The sequence below is a fragment of the Arachis ipaensis genome, chromosome B04 (assembly GCF_000816755.2).
Source record: "Arachis ipaensis cultivar K30076 chromosome B04, Araip1.1, whole genome shotgun sequence".
NCBI lineage: Eukaryota > Viridiplantae > Streptophyta > Magnoliopsida > Fabales > Fabaceae > Arachis > Arachis ipaensis.
In genome coordinates, this window is record NC_029788.2 from 110430538 (window position 1) to 110446891 (window position 16354).

General features: G+C 46.3%; 1 protein-coding gene across 2 annotated transcripts in view; it reads left to right on the forward strand.

Annotated features, from left to right (window-relative positions):
* LOC107639604 (WEB family protein At2g38370) overlaps positions 28-16354 on the forward strand; it is a 20448-nt gene continuing 4121 nt past the window's right edge. Inside the window, exons 1-2 of one of the 2 annotated variants that reach the window (XM_016343149.2) lie at positions 28-385; positions 770-2178. In XM_016343149.2, the coding sequence (XP_016198635.2) occupies positions 176-385; positions 770-2178 (1619 nt within the window). In that variant the 5' untranslated portion in view covers positions 28-175. The remainder of the gene's footprint in view (positions 386-769; positions 2179-16354) is intronic. The other variant, XM_021121555.1, reaches the window with a different exon arrangement.

Below are 16354 nucleotides of genomic sequence, written 5' to 3' on the forward strand. Positions count from 1 at the left end.
TTTGTTACTACCACCCTGACACTGAACAGTGTGCCCAGGCTGTTGTTTTGTGTTGTCGTCCTATTATGGTTTGGGTGTTTTCTTCGTCTTTCAAAATTCCATCTCTAACAACACGCCCTCGTTACTCGTTAGTCTCAGCTACCTAAGGCCGCGTTTGCCTCTGTTGGAACTGGAAATGGAGGAAGAAGAACCAGTGAAAACGACGACGCATCAACATGAACCTCGAAAGTGTTCTGAGAAGAAGACCGTGAGTGTGAGTGTGAGGGGTGAGATTGATACTTCTGTGCCCTTTGAATCTGTGAAGGAGGCAGTTACTCGATTCGGTGGCATCGGTTTCTGGAAGCCTATTATTCCTTCTCTTCCGCTTCCTTTTCATTCTCACCATGTATGCTATTCTTATAATCCTCTCTTTTTCCTTTTTTCCCCTTTTGTTACTGTGTTGTGTATACAAAACTGGGAAGATAAAGATGAATAGTGGTAGTTCTCATGTGTAGTAGAAATGTTTTTGAAATTTTTTATTCTGCCATAAAATTATTTTATACCAGGTTAAAAATGGTACAAGAGATCGTTGAGGGAAAAAAACTGCTAGTATTTACTTATAAATATTATAAATTAAATTTCAGTTTAACAATAAAAAAATAGTAAAAGAATGTGAAAAATCCTTTGATTTTGCTTTATTATTCCGTATTTTCTTTTTTGAATTATGCTTCTCTTTCAAATGACATTTCCTTAAGATGGTTATTACTGAAGTTGCTTCCACTTTCGTTAGCAGCACGGCGGAGAAGAGGTGGACGGTGCAAAACTGGAGGAGCAGGCCATGGTGTTGGAGAAAGAATTGATCCTCAAAGAGAGGGAAACTCTTGATGTGTTAAAGGAATTGGAGAGTACCAAAAGGCTTGTTGAAGATTTGAGAACAAAGCTACAGAAGGAGGAAGCCGAAGCCAAAGAGAATGAAGAAAATGTGTTGGATGTTAGAAAGCAACAAGCTTCTAAGGAAGGTTTTATTCCCTGCCCTTCGTCTTCTCCGGCTTTGATACTAATGGAATTGAAGCAGGCCAAGTTGAACCTAACAAGAACTACTAATGATCTTGCTGATGTTCGAGCTTCTGTCGAATCGCTTAATAAGAAATTAGACAAGGAAAGAATCTCGCTTGAGAGAACCCGCGAGAGGCTTAGTCAGAATTCATTGAAAATATCTTCTCTTGAAGAAGAACTTAAACAGACCAGACTTAGAATAGAACTGGCAAAAGATGCTGAAATCAAGTGTGTTTCCGGTGACCCTTCGGATATCACGAGAGAGCTCCATCGATTGAGTTCTGAGACAGAGCATTTCAAGAAAATTGGAGAAGCCGCCAAGTCAGAAGTTTCGAGGACAATGTCTGAGATTGAACAGACTAGAAGTATGATAACAACTGCAGAAATTAGATTGGTTGCTGCCAGGAAAATGAAGGAAGCTGCTAGAGCCGCTGAAGCAGCTGCCATTGCAGAAATCAATGCTTTATCTAATCATGAGATTGAGAATTCACCCGAAAAGCATGATGGTGTTACTCTTTCATTTGAAGAGTATACTTCTCTTGCCTGCAAAGCTCAAGATGCTGAGGAACAATACAAGAAGAAAGTTTTCAGTGCCATGCTTGAAGTTGATGAGGCGAATTTGGAAAAAGAGAAAATCTTAAAGAAGGCAGAGGAAGCTTTGGAAGAATTGAAATCCAGCAAGAAGGTCCTTGATGAAGCTTTGGAAAGGGTCGAGGTGGCGAATAGAGGGAAGCTAGTGGTAGAGGAGGCTCTAAGGAAGTGGCGGTCCGAGAGTCACAAGAGACGCTCCTCGGTACAAAATTCTACCAAGTTCAAGACCTCTTATCCATCTCACCATCAGAGAGAATCAATATTACTTGATGTGAATGGATTGAATATTGTAAATGATGAAACCAAGCCGGTTCTTAAGCCAACGCTATCAATAGGACAAATACTGAGCCGGAAGCTGCTTCCGCCACAAGATATTGAATCCATGTTGCCTGGAGAAAAAAGCTCTGTGAAAAGGAAGATGTCATTGGGTCAGATGCTTGGCAAACAAAATTCTGATTCATCCATTGATACACAAATTGAGAAAGAAAATGGACAGAAGCAGTTTTCTTCCAAGAGAAAGAAATTTGGGTTTGTGAGATTCTCACTTCTCTTGTCTAAACAACAAAAGAAGAAGAAGAAGAAGAAGCCAATGTTGAATTTGAGGTGATAGAATGAGTTTGATCAATTAATATGTTGTTTCATCTTGTTTTCTATGTACACGGTTGTTTGTATATTAATCACCTATTTATGCTTCCTATGCTAAGTTCTAATTCCAGAGTTCTTAACTTATCCTCTTGAAAACTGGTAGTATGATATGCATTTGTCTGCTGTTTTTGTTGTGTTTATATTTGTATACTGACCTCCCTAGTTATTGCTTTCTATGCTAATTCTAGTTCTGCAGAGATCATTCACTTGAATAATTCTTTTTTTCCCTTGGTGATATCTGATTCAAATGAATTCTTAAGCTCTTGCAAATTGGTAGTGAAATATTCTCCTTTGTGTTTATAATTGTGGAATTTGACATTTCTATCAAACTTCAAAAGTAGTGAAGAAAGTACGTAATGCTATTAAAATATTGTTTTTAATGTTTAAGTGACATTTTATAACATAAATTTTTAGAATATTAAAATGGTCACTTTTTTTATATTTTATATGGAGCCTAATATGGGATTTAACACAAGATGGATCAGTAGGGTGTAATACATGGATATGGGCGAACTTTTTTCGTTGGAGCGAAAAGAGATTTCGCTCGTGGCGAAAAGCTCCATTTTGTTGGGAGGTGGAAACTGGTAGTGTAAGTTGGTGAAAAAAATGGCAAGAAAGAGTAGACAAAATGCGGTTACAAAGGAGAGAAGAGAAGGAAAAGAAGTTGTTGGTGTTCATGATATATTAGAGGTAAGAACAGAAAGTTCTAGCTTTTTTTTCTTTTTCTTTTTTTCAATGTCCGAAAAAGAAAATTTATATTTGATCAGTTTTTTTTTTTTTTTTTTTGTGATATTGTGAAGATGGTTCGTGATATTACCAAAGCGGATGATTACATCATTGACATCTTAATAATTCCCAATATGTAAGTGTTAATGTGTTATTTTGATTTCATTATTGTTATTGTAAGTGGCTTTATGTTATCAATAGTTTTTTCTTGTTGGCATAGTTGGTGAAACTGGTGGTAGCGTAGTAAATTTTTGTTATTGTAGATGTTAGCGTTAATGTTGCTAGAGACTTTGATGTTCCTTGGCGATCATGCTCGGTGGTGTAAAATATGATTAGTGAGAATTTTGAGGATGGTTTGAAAATTGATAATTTTTTACCTCGAGAAAAAAAAATTTGTTTTTTAGTTAAGTATGGTTTTTGTCTCTAATGTTTAGGGTAGGTCTCAAAGTTGTCCCTAATATTTGAATCGTTATATTTAAGTTTCCAACGTTTTAAAATTGACTCAATGTTGTCCTGCTATTAAGAATCTGTTAACGGAATTGACGGCAGGGCAAAATTGAGACGATTTTGAAACGTTAGGGACTTAAATAGGACGAAGCACGTTGGGGACAAAAACGATACATAGAAATAAATTTTAATTTTATCCTTCAATAATATCAATTTTTTACGGTACATAATTATTCAATTATTTTTTAATCATATCTAAGTAAATTACACTTAATCACATTAATTTTATTCTAAATAAATTTATTTTTTTATAATTTTACTCTTAAAAATTTTTACTCATCATAAAATGTTTGTAGAATGACTAGTACATAAACTTGTGGAAAAAAATGATAAATATACAATAAAGTAATGTGATTCTAGTAATTTTAAAAACATTTCATGATGAGTAAAAATCTTTAAGAGTAAAATTATAAAAAAAATTATTTAGAATCTATTCGGTTTGCCGGGTACCAAATGGGTCGGTTGAATGGAATGGTTATGAGGGATGAAGGGGATCTGGTCCTAGATTGCTGGGGAATGGATCTACCTCCCGGGTTTGTGTTTAAGGACGGATAGTTGGAGCCTCGCGACCTCCCGAGCTGTCGTGGTGTGAAGGGGGAGCCACCTGCAAAAAGGACTCCGACGCTCAAGTCAGAATCCGTACAAATTGCAGTAAAAGTGAGGGGATAGTGACGTACCGTGGGGGAGGGTAGGGCCCTCCCCTTATATATTCCATGCCTAAGGTGGGTCTCATAGGGGCAGACCCACCTTCCAAGAAATTTTCCCTCCCAGCTGTCATGTGCTTTGCTGGAGGGAGAAGAGGTATCCGGATGCTCCCTTTGGTTCGGGTGTCAGGCGCTCGTCGGGTCGACCGCCCGAGTCGGGGCATTGCGTTAGCTGGGTCGGGCCGGAACAATGCCCTCAACGCACCAACGAGGGTCGCGAGCACCGTCGTTGGCGCGTTCCTAGTTGCATTTGGTTGCTTCGACGCTTGGTCGGCCGCTCGTGATAGAGACGTGCCCCCTACGCGCGAGTGGGCTTCATCGCCTCAAAGAAATGCCCTTTGTCGCCTCGTTCTTCGCGCCGGACACTTAATGCTCTTAATTGCTGATTTGAACCCCGAGCAAAATGTTCGTTATACCCCTGCCATTCGCGCTTCTAAGCGTCAGTTACTGTTCAGTTTCCTTAGGCCCTTACGTTTTAGTTTCCAACTCCCAAATCATTACTATGTATTCTTCATTTCCTTTTCACATTCTTCCTTTCTTTTTAGCATTCTCTGAAGTCCTTCGACCCTATCACATCCAAACTCCTTCGAGATTCCTCAATTCCTTTCGATCATCATCCTCATTCTGGTAAGTTTCATCTTTCTTCTCTGCTTCTTAGTTTCATTTTGCGCTTATGCTGCTTTTCCTTGGTTTGGTTTCGTGCATATATTGTGTACTTGTTGGATTGCATGCTTGAATTGTACCAACGTTAGGTAGATACTAAGGGGTTACCATTTTAGGTTTCTGGTTTTTAGGCTTTTAGCCTTCTCTTGACTGTAGATTTAGCCTTTGTTTATGTTCCACCCCGGCCCAGCTAACGCAATGCCCCAACCCGGGCAGCCGACCCGGCAGGCGCCTGACACCCGAACCAAAGGGAGCATTTGGATACCTCTTCTCCCTCCAGCAAAGCACATGACAGTTGGGAGAGGAAATTTTCTGGAAGGCGGGTTTGCCTCTTTGGGACCTTCCCTAGGCATGGAATATATAAGGGGAGGGCCCTACCCCTCCCCCACGGTACGTCACTATCCCCCCACTTTTACTGCCATCTGTACGGATTCTAACTTGAGTGTCGGAGTCCTTTTTACAGGTGGCTCCCCCTTCACACCACAACAGCTCGGGAGGTCGCGAGGCTCCAACGATCCATCTTTAGACACAAACCCGGGAGGTAGATCCATTCTCCAGCAACCTAGGACCAGATCCCCTTCATCCCTCATAACCATTCCATTCAACCGACCCGTTTGGTACCCGGAAAATCGAACATTGGCACCGCCGCCTGTGGGAACTCTGGCCTAAATAGATTTTTCGTTGGGTTCGGTGGAAGGAGAGGATGGAGGCGAGCCACGTGGGGAGGAATTGGTTCACCGAACCAGTAGGGTAGCCTCCTTGGCTTCCTCCCACGAACACACAAGATCCCTCCCTCGGCGAGATGAGCTTCCCTCCCGTTCCCAGGAAAGGCGCCCCTTTGGAGGAACAGGGAGCGACAGCGCTAGAATAATGCAGGAGCTGCGCCACAGGGTGCAGAACCTGGAGTGGGAGCTAGCGAACAGGGAGCGCTACCAGCCCAGCCCAAGGCAACCTCGTTCCCGGTATCCTCAAAAGAAGGGGAAAACCAGAAGAAGAAGCCTCCGAAGAGACTACTCCAAGCGCACACCGACCCCCCGATCCGAGTAAGAGGGCCAAGGGGAAAGCAGGGAAGTGCCGAGGAGACGGTAAGACCCCATAATCTACACTCGACTCCAGCAAGACATACTGAGGAGGAAAACCGAGAAGATAGTAGAGAAACACCAAGGAGGCGGCGACACCCCGTAATCATGGAGGCAACCTCTTTTCACCACTCCATTCCCGAGGTCCGGCTACCGAAATATTTTGATAAACCAACGGACATGAGATATGATGGAACCCAGGACCCTCAGGAACATCTAATGGCCTTTGAGGCCAGGATGAATCTGGAAGGTGTGGGTGATGAAGTGAGATGTCGCGCCTTTCCTGTGACCTTGGCAGGACCGGCAATCCGTTGGTTCAACGCCCTCCCCCAAGGCTCCGTGACAACCTTTGCGGACATAACCCGCGCTTTTCTGGCTCAGTTTACCACGCGCATTGCCAAATCTAAGCACCCGATCAACTTTTTAGGGGTGATGCAAAGAAGCGGGGAACCGACTAGGAAGTATTTGGATAGGTTCAATGATGAATGCCTGCAGATTGACGGTCTAACCGACTCGGTGGCCAGCTTGTGTCTGACAAACAGGTTGTTGAACAAAGACTTCAGGAAACACCTTACCACCAAGCCTGTGTGGACAATGCAAGAAATCCAAAATATGGCTAGAGAGTACATCAACGAAGAGGAGGTCAGCCAAGTCGTGGCAGCCAACAACCGGCAGCTCTCCTATCACCCTGCTCGTCAGCCCGATAACGGGGAAAGGCCCAAGGAGCACTCCAAGGACAGAGGGCCAACTAAAACCTTCAAGTCGTTCCCCCGGGTAGGGAAGTTCACTAACTACACCCCCCTGATGCCCATGATCGTCGAGGTGTACCAACAGATAGCCGACAAAGGCATCTTGTCGAAGCCTCGCCAGCTCAAGAACAGAACCGGAGGGAACAAGAACTTCTACTGCGACTACCACAAGGGCTTCAGCCATAAAACTCAAGATTGTTTTGACCTGAAGGACGCTCTGGAGCAGGCGATCCGGGAAGGTAAGCTAGCGGAGTTCTCTCACCTCATAAGAGAACCCAGGAGGCGAGATCGCGACCGATCTGGTGACGACAAGAGCCGCACCGTGAAACCAAGGCAAGAACTCGAAGAGGACAGTGAACGCGGCCTCACCATCCTGAATGTCGTAGTCAGGAGGGACGTTGCACCAAGGACGAAGTCGGCATACAAGAAAGATGCTAAAATCTTGGTCGTGTCATTATCTAGTTCTGCGCCTTCTTTCAGGAGAGTCCCGACAATATCATTTGGACCAGAGGACCAATGGTTCCACGACGTACTGGAGAACCCTCCCATGGTAATCACAGCAAGAGTGGGAACTGGTTTTGTCAGGCGAATTCTCGTTGACACCAGAGCCAACTCGAACATCATGTTCCGAAATGTGTTTGACGCTCTGGGCCTCCGAGAAGCCGACCTAAAAACTCACCAGCACGGGGTGGTCGGCTTGGGGGATAACTTTATCAAACCTGATGGAACAGTCTCCATCCCAGTCTCCATAGGAAGAGGTCAAGGAAAGAGGTCGCTAATGGCGGAGTTCATTTTTCTAAAGGACTCCACGGCCTACAACCTTATCTTGGAAAAGAAAACAATCAACGAGTTCGGAGCGGTAATATGTACCAAGCTACTGATGATGAAGTTTGTGGCTGACGATTGGTCAGTGGGATCCATCAGGGGAGATCTGAAAACAGCGGTCGCGTGCGACAATGCCAACCTCTCCCTAAGGAAGAAGTCAAAGGAGGCGTCCGGGGTTTTCCTAGCTGATCTGGATGCTAGGGACGACGACAAGCCGAGACCAGAGCCTGAAGGAGACCTCGAGAAGTTCAGGGTCGGCAACTCGGAAGACAATTTCACCTTTGTGAACAGAAACCTCCCCCACAACTTGAAAGAGCCGTTGGTGGAGATGATTCGAGCAAACGGCGATCTGTTCGCCTGGATACCAGCCGACATGCCGGGGATTAACCCCTAGTTCATGTCACACCACCTGGCTGTGAAGGCAGAAGCCAAGCCTATAGCACAAAGAAGAAGAAAGATGTCCCAGGAGAGAGCTGACAAGGTGGCCAAGCAAACGGCCAGCTTGCTAGAAGCGGGGTTCATCCGAGAACTGGACTACTCGACCTGGCTGTCAAACGTGGTCCTGGTTAAGAAGGCCAATGGGAAGTGGATGATGTGTGTAGACTACTCCGACCTCAACAAGGCATGCCCTAAGGACTCCTTCCCCCTCCCTAACATTGATGCTCTAGTGGACGCGGCTGCAGAGTATCGTTTTCTGAGTTTCGTGGACGCATACTCTGCCTACAACCAGATACCGATGCACCAGCCATACAAGTAGAAAACGACGTTCATAATGCCAGGGGGTACATACTGCTATAAGGTGATGCCTTTTGGACTAAAAAACGTAGGAGCTACTTATCAATGGCTGATGAATAAGGTTTTTAGCAATCTTATCGGTAGGTCGGTAGAAGTGTACGTAAACGACATCCTGGTAAAGACCACCCAGTCGGAAGACCTCATCAGTGACCTAGAGACTATGTTCGCGTCCCTCCGACGGCACAACATGAGGTTCAATCCTCTCAAGTGCGCTTTTGCCATGGAAGCCGGGAAGTTCTTGGGTTTCATGATAACGAAGAGACGAGTCGAAGCCAACCCAAAGAAATGTGAAGCAATCTTGCGAATGACGAGCCCGGGATGTGTTAAAGACGTGCAGAGACTGGCAGGAAGACTCACGGCACTATCCCGGTTTCTCGACGCGTCGGCTGCTAGAGCCCTTTCGTTCTTCAACTTGATGAAAAAAGGGATAGTGTTCGAATGGAGCCTTCAACCACTTTAAGAGCATAATTTCGGCAGCCCCGGTCCTCGGCAAACCCAGGGATGGCGAGACACTATTCTTATACTTGGCAGTAACCGACGAGGCCTTGGCAACCGTCTTGGTACGGGAAGAGGGAAAAATCTAACAGCCGATCTACTTTGTGAGCAAGGCGTAGCAAGGGGCAGAGTTGAGATACATTAAACTGGAAAAGCTATCATATGAGCTCCTGACCTCCTCCCGAAGGTTGCAATAATACTTTCAGGGGCACCAGGTAATCGTCAAAACGGATCAAGCAATCCGCCAAGTCTTACAAAAGCCCGACTTGGCGGGAAGGATGATGATTTGGGCAATCGAACTGTCTCAGTATGACCTGTAGTACGAACCCAGACATGCAATCAAGGCCCAAGCGATGGCCGATTTCCTGGTGGAAGTAACGGGAAACCCTCCCGAAACACCGAGCACACGGTGGAAACTCCATGTGGACGGAGCTTCCAACCAAACGTTTGGGGGAGCGGGGATCATCTTAAAGAGCCCAACCAGAGTGGTATATGAGCAATCAATTAAATTCGAGTTCCCAGTGCCCGATAACCAAGCAGAGTATAAAGCCCTCATTGGTGGCCTGCTCTTAGCTAGGAAAGTCGGGGCGACCAGGGTGGAGGTGTGCAGTGACCCTCAGGTAGTCACATCCCAGATCAACGGGACGTATCAAGCCCGAGATTCCCTGTTGCAAAAATACTTGGAAAAGGTAAAAAAGCTGGGCAAAGAATTCGACATAGTCGCGGTGCAACACATTCCAAGGGAGAGGAATACTCGAGCCAACCTCCTATCAAAGTTAGCGAGCACGAAGCCAGGCGCGGGGAACCGATCTCTAATATAGGGATTAGTGAAGGAACCAACAGTGACTTTACATATAACCCAAGCAGCCGACATTTCCTCATGGATGGATCCGATAACTGACTTCTTGGAAAATGGTAAGCTCCCTGGCGTCAACAAGGCTGCAAAAGCGCTGAGAAGAGAGGCGGCCAAGTATACGATTATACAAGGCCAGCTATTCAAAAAAGGGCTGAGTCAACCCCTGTTGAAGTGCCTATGCCCCGAGCAGACGGACTACGTGTTGAACGAAGTCCACGAAGGGTGTTGCGGTCAATATATTGGGGGGAAGGCCTTAGCCCAGAATCTCGTCAGAGCCGGCTACTTCTGGCCCTCCATGATGTCAAATTCCCAAGAGTTCGTAAAGAAATGCAGGAAATGTCAGAAAAACGCAAACATTCATAAAGCACTAGCGGCGGAGCTGAGCTTGCTAATGACCTCCCGACCCTTCTCCCAATGGGGGGTTGACCTATTGGGACCTTTTCCAGTCGGCCCCGGGCAGGTCAAGTACCTAATTGTGGCCGTAGACTATTACACCAAGTGGGTAGAGGCTGAGCCATTGGCCAGCATATCTTCGGCAAACTGTCGAAAGTTTTTGTGGAGGCAGGTAATCTCCAGATTTGGCAAACTGCCCGTTGTCTGAGACGACGACATCAGGGACTCCGAATCTGGAGATTATCTGCCTCCACAAAAACTTTCGGCAGTTTGCCGAAGATATGCTGTCCAATGGCTCAGCCTCCACCCACTTGGTGTAATAGTCTACGGCCACAATTAGGTACTTGACCTGCCCGGGGCCGACTGGAAAAGGTCCCAATAGGTCAACCCCCCAATGGGAGAAGGGTCGGGAGGTCATTAGCAGGCTCAGCTCCGCCGCTAGTGCTTTATGAAAATTGGCGTTTTTCTGACATTTCCTGCATTTCTTTACAAACTCTTGGAAATCTGACATCATGGAGGGCCAGAAGTAGCCGGCTCTGACGAGATTCCAGAATAAGGCCTTCCCCCCAATATAGTGACCGCAACACCCTTCGTGGACTTTGCTCAACACGTAGTCCGTCTGCTCGGGGCATAGGCACTTCAACAGGGGTTGACTCAGTCCTTTTTTGAACAGCTGGCCTTGTATAATCGTATACTTGGCCGCCTCTCTTCTCAGCGCTTTTGCAGCCTTGTTGTTGCCAGGGAGCTTACCGTTTTTCCAAGAAATCAGTTATCGGATCCATCCATGAGGAAATATCGGCTGCTTGGGTTATATGTAAAGTCACTGTTGGTTCCTTTACTAATCCCTGTATTAGAGATCGGTTCCCCGCTCCTGGCTTCGTGCTTGCTAACTTTGATAGGAGGTCGGCTCGAGTATTCCTCTCCCTTGGAACGTGTTGCACCGCGACTTTGTCGAATTCTTCGCCTAGCTTTTTGACCTTTTCCAAGTATTTTTGCAGCAGGAAATCCCGGGCTTGATACGTCCCGTTGATCTGGGATGTGACTACCTGAGAGTCACTGCACACCTCCACCATGGTCGCCCCGACTTCCCTGGCTAAGAGTAGGCCACCAATGAGGGCTTCATACTCTACTTTATTATTGGACAACGGGAACTCGAATTTGATTGATTGCTCGTATACCACTCCGGTTGGGCTCTCTAGGATGATCCCCGTTCCCCCAAATGTTTGGTTCAAAGCTCCATCCACATGGAGTTTCCACCATGTGGTCGGTGTTTCGGAAGGGTTTCCCGTTACTTTCACCAGGAAATTGGCCATCGCTTGGTTTGATTGCATGTCTGGGTTCGTACTGCAGGTCATACTGAGACAGTTCGATTGCCCAAGTAATTATCCTTGTCGCCAGGTCGGGCTTTTGTAAGACCTGGCAGATCGTTTGATCCGTTCTGACGATTACCTGGTGCCCCTGAAAGTATTGTCGCAACGTTCGGGAGGAGGTCAGGAGCGCATATGCTAGCTTTTCCAGTTTACTGTATCTCAACTCTGTCCCTTGCAACGCCTTGCTCACAAAGTAGACCGGCTGCTGGATTTTTTTCTCTTCCTGTACCAGGATGGTTGCCAAGGCATTGTCGGTTACTGCCAAGTATAAGAACACCGTCTTGCCTTCCCTAAGTTTGCCGAGGACCGGGGGTGCCGAGATTATGCTCTTGAAGTGGTTGAAGGCTTCCTCGCACGATGTGGTCCATTCGAACACTATCCCTTTTTTCATCAAGTTGAAGAATGGAAGGTCTCTGGCAGCCGACGCGCCGAAAAACCGGGATAGTGCCGCGAGTCTTCCTGCCAGTCTATGCACGTCTTTAACACATCCCGGGCTCGTCATTCGCAAGATTGCTTCATATTTCTCTGGGTTGGCTTCGACTCCTCTCTGGGTTATCATGAAACCCAAGAACTTCTTGGCTTCCATGGCAAAGGCGCACTTGAGAGGATTAAGCCTCTTGTTGTGCCGTCGGAGGGACGCGAACACAGTCTCTAGGTCACTGATGAGGTCTTCCGACTGGGTGGTTTTTACCAGGATGTCGTCTATGTACACTTCTACCGTCCTGCGATAAGATTGCTAAAAACTTATTCATCAGCCTTTGATAAGAAGCTCCTGCGTTTTTTAGTCCAAACGGCATCACCTTATAGCGGTATGTACCCCCTGGCGTTATGAACGCCGTTTTCTCCTCGTCTGGCCGGTGCATCGGTATCTGGTTGTAGACAGAATATGTGTCCATGAAACTCAGAAAATGATACCCTGCAGCCACAGGATCTGGTTGTACCCAGAATATGCGTCCATGAAACTCAGAAAGCGATATCCCGCGGCCCCGTCCACTAAAGCATCAATGTTGGGGAGGGAAAATGAGTCCTTAGGGCATGCCTTGTTGAGGTCGGAGTAGTCTACACACATCCCCCACTTTCCATTGGCCTTCTTAACCAGGACCATGTTTGACAACCAGGTCGAGTAGTCCAGTTCTCGGACCCCGCTTCTAGCAAGCTGGCCGTTTGCTTAGCCACCTCGTCAGCTCTCTCCAGAGACATCTTTCTTCTTCTTTATGCTACGAACTTGGCTTCTGCCTTCACAGCCAGGTGGTGTGACATGAACTAGGGGTCAATCCTCGACATGTCGGCTAGTATCCAGGCGAATAGATCGCCGTTTGCTCGAATCATCTCCACCAACGGCTCTTTCAAGTTGTGGGGGGAGGTTTCTGTTCACAAAGGTGAACTTGTGTTCCGAGTCGTCGACCCTGAACTTCTCGAGGTCTCCTTCAGGCTCTGGTCTCGGCTTATTGTCGACCCTAGCATCCAAATCAGCTAGGAAAACCTCGAACGCCTCCTTTGACTTCTTCCTTAGGGAGAGGCTGCCACTGTCGCACGCGACCGCTGTTTTCAGATCTCCCCTGATGGATCCCACCGACCCATCGTCAGCCACAAACTTCATCATCAGTAGCTTGGTACACATTACCGCTCCAAACTCGTTGATTGTTTTTCTTCCCAAGATAAAGTTGTAGGCAGTAGAGTCCCTTAGAACAACGAACTCCGCCATTAGCAACCTCTTTCCTTCACCTCCTCCTATGGAGATCGAGAGGGAGACTGTTCCATCAGGCTTGATAAAGTTATCCCCCAAGCCGACCACCCCGTGCTGGTGAGTTTTTAGGTCAGCTTCTCGGAGGCCCAGAGCGTCAAACACATTTCGGAACTTGATGTTCGAGTCGGCTCCGGTGTCAACGAGTATTCACCTGACCAAACCAGTTCTCACTCTTGCTGTGATTACCATGGGAGGGTTCTCCAGTACGTCGTGGAACCATTGGTCCTTTGGTCCGAATGATATTGTCGGGACTCTCCTGAAGGAAGGCGCAGGACTAGATAATGACACGGCCAAGATTTTGGCGTCTTTCTTATATGCCGACTTCGACCTTGGTGCAGCGTCCCTCCCGACTACGACATTCACGATGGTGAGGCCGCGTTCACTATCCTCTTCAGGTTCTTGCCTTGGTTTCACGGTGCGGCTCCTGTCTTCACCAGATCGGTCGCAAACTCGCCTCTTGGGTTCTCTTATGAGGTGAGAGAACTCCGCTAGCTTACCTTCCCAGATCGCCTACTCTAGAGCGTCCTTCGGGCAGAAACAATCTTGGGTTTTATGGCTGAAGCCCTTGTGGTAGTCACAGTAGAGGTTCTTGTTCCTTCCGGTTCTATCATTCAGCTAGCGAGGCTTCGACAAGATGCCTTTGTCGGCTATCTGCTAGTACACCTCGATGATCGGGGCGTCAGGGGGGTGTAGTTAGTGAACCTCCCTACCCGGGGGAACGGCTTGAAGGTTTTAGCTGGTCCTCTGTCCTTGGAGTGCTCCTTGGGCCTTTCCCCGTTACCAGGCTGAAGAGCAGGGTGATAGGCGGGCTACCGCTTGTTGGCTGCCATGACTTGGCTGACCTCCTCATCGTTGATGTACTCTCTAGCCACATTTTGGATTTCTTGCATTGTCCACACAGGCTTGGTGGTAAGGTGTTTCCTGAAGTCTTTGTTCAACAGCCCGTTTGTCAGACACAAGCTAGCCACCGAATCGGTCAGGCCATCAATCTCCATGCATTCATCATTGAACCTGTCTAGATACTTCCTAGTCGGTTTCCCGCTTCTTTGCGTCACCCCTAGCAAGTTGATTGGGTGCTTGGCGATTGGCAATGCGCGTGATAAACTGAGCCAGAAAAGCGTGGGTTATGTCTGCAAAGTTTGTCACAGAGCCTTGGGGGAGGGCGTTGAACCAACAGATTGCCAGTCCTGCCAAGGTCACGGGGAAGGCGCGACATCTCACTTCATCACTCATACCTTCCAAATTCATCCTGGCCTCAAAGGCCGTTAGATGTTCCTGAGGGTCTTGGGTTCCGTCATATCTCATGTCCGTTGGCTTATCGAAATGTTTCGATAGCCGGACCTCAAGAATGGAGTGGTGAAAAGGGGTTGCCCCCATGATTATGGGGTGTCGCCGCCTCCTTGGTTTTTCTCTGCTATCTTCTCGGTTTTCCTCCTCGGTATGTCTCGCTGGAGGTCGAGTGTAGATTATGGGGTCCGTCTCCTTGCCACCTCCCTGCTTTCTCCTTGGCCTTCTAACTCGGATCGGGGGGTCGGTGTGCGCCTGGAGCGGTCTCTTCGGGGGCTTCTTCCTCTGGTTTCTCCCCTCTTTTGAGGAGACCGGGAACGAGGTTGCCTCAGGCCGGGCTGGTAGCGCTCCCTGTTCGCTAGCTTCCGCTCCAGGTTCTGCACCCTGTGGCGCAGCTCCTGCATTATTCTAGCGTTGTCGCTCCCCGTTCCTCCGAAGGGATGCCTTTCCTGGGAACAGAAGGGAGGGGGGAAAGGGGAAGGGAATCATGCTGGGGGCGGGGATTTCCAGGGAAGAAGAGGGAGAAGAGAACATGGGGAAGGGAAGGGGAAGGGAATCTGTCGCCGCTGCTCCTCGCTGTTTAGTCCTCGCCGCCGCCGTTGCGCCTCGTCATTCGGTCCTCGCCGCTGGATCTCACCGCCAGATCTTGCCGCTGCTCCTCTTCCTCGCTCAACGTCGCACGCCGCTCACCGTTTCTACTCCTCTTCCTCGCTCGGTTGCCGGTTGTTAATGCTCCTTGATGGTCGCTGCTGCTCCTCGTCCTCCTTGTCGGTTGTTGTTGTTGTTCTGATTCCATTATCCATTGTTGTTGTTGTTGTTCTGATTCTGGTTGTTTTTGTTTCATTGTTGTTGCTTCTACTTCTGCTTTCTGCTTCTACTTCTACCTCTATTTTTGCTTTTGCTTCTGCTTCTGGTTCTGCTTTTGTTGTTCTGATTCTATTATCCATTGTTGTTGCTGTTCATCTGATTCTGATTGTTGTTGTTTCATTGTTGTTGCTTCTGCTTTTGCTTTCTGCTTCTGCTTCTGCTACTGTTTTTGCTTCTGTTTCTGGTTCTACTTTTGTTGTTGCTCTGATTTCATTATCCATTGTTGTTTGTTGTTCTTCTGCTTCTGGTTGCTGTTGTTTTATTGTTGTTGATTCTGCTTCTACTTTCTGCTTTTGCTTTTATTTTTTAATTGATGCACTGGCAATTTAAAATAGTTTTACACATACATTCAATTAAATAACGTCACATCATTAAAAATAATTATCTTTCACATTGATCGCATGAATGGTCATCCAAAAAAATGAATATGATAGCACAACCGTGTAAAACATTTTACAGTATTAGTGCATCAAATAAACTCTTAAATTAATCTGAAAATAACTATTTTAATAATATTTCTTAAATTGTAAGTATGCCAAATTATAAGGTGTTTAATTTTTTTGGGCTGCTCATTAATTCTCAAAAAAAAAAAAATTAATCTATCATAAATTCGTTATCGAAAAGACCTAGTTTGGTAGATTGTGTATTTTCCTGCAATTTTATTTATTTATTTATTTTTTGTCAGATTGCATGAAGTTTCCATATGGTGACTAATAATTTGTTTCTTGCACAATCTCTTGATTTTCTGTACTAAAATTTTCTAAATTATTGCGATCGTAGCTTTGATTGCGTAAATGTGTTCGTTTTGTACATAAGTAAATTAAGTTAGTCATTCTTAACTTGCAATATTCATTAATTGAAATTTCCTTTTATTGGTACATCATTTTGGAAACACTGATCTCTAGCTACTATATGACCAAAAATGCACATTTGGAATTTCCCCCGACAAAATGCATACTAAAATTTCATTAGTAAAAAATATGAAAATAATTTAATTTAAAACGCTAACACTAAAATATT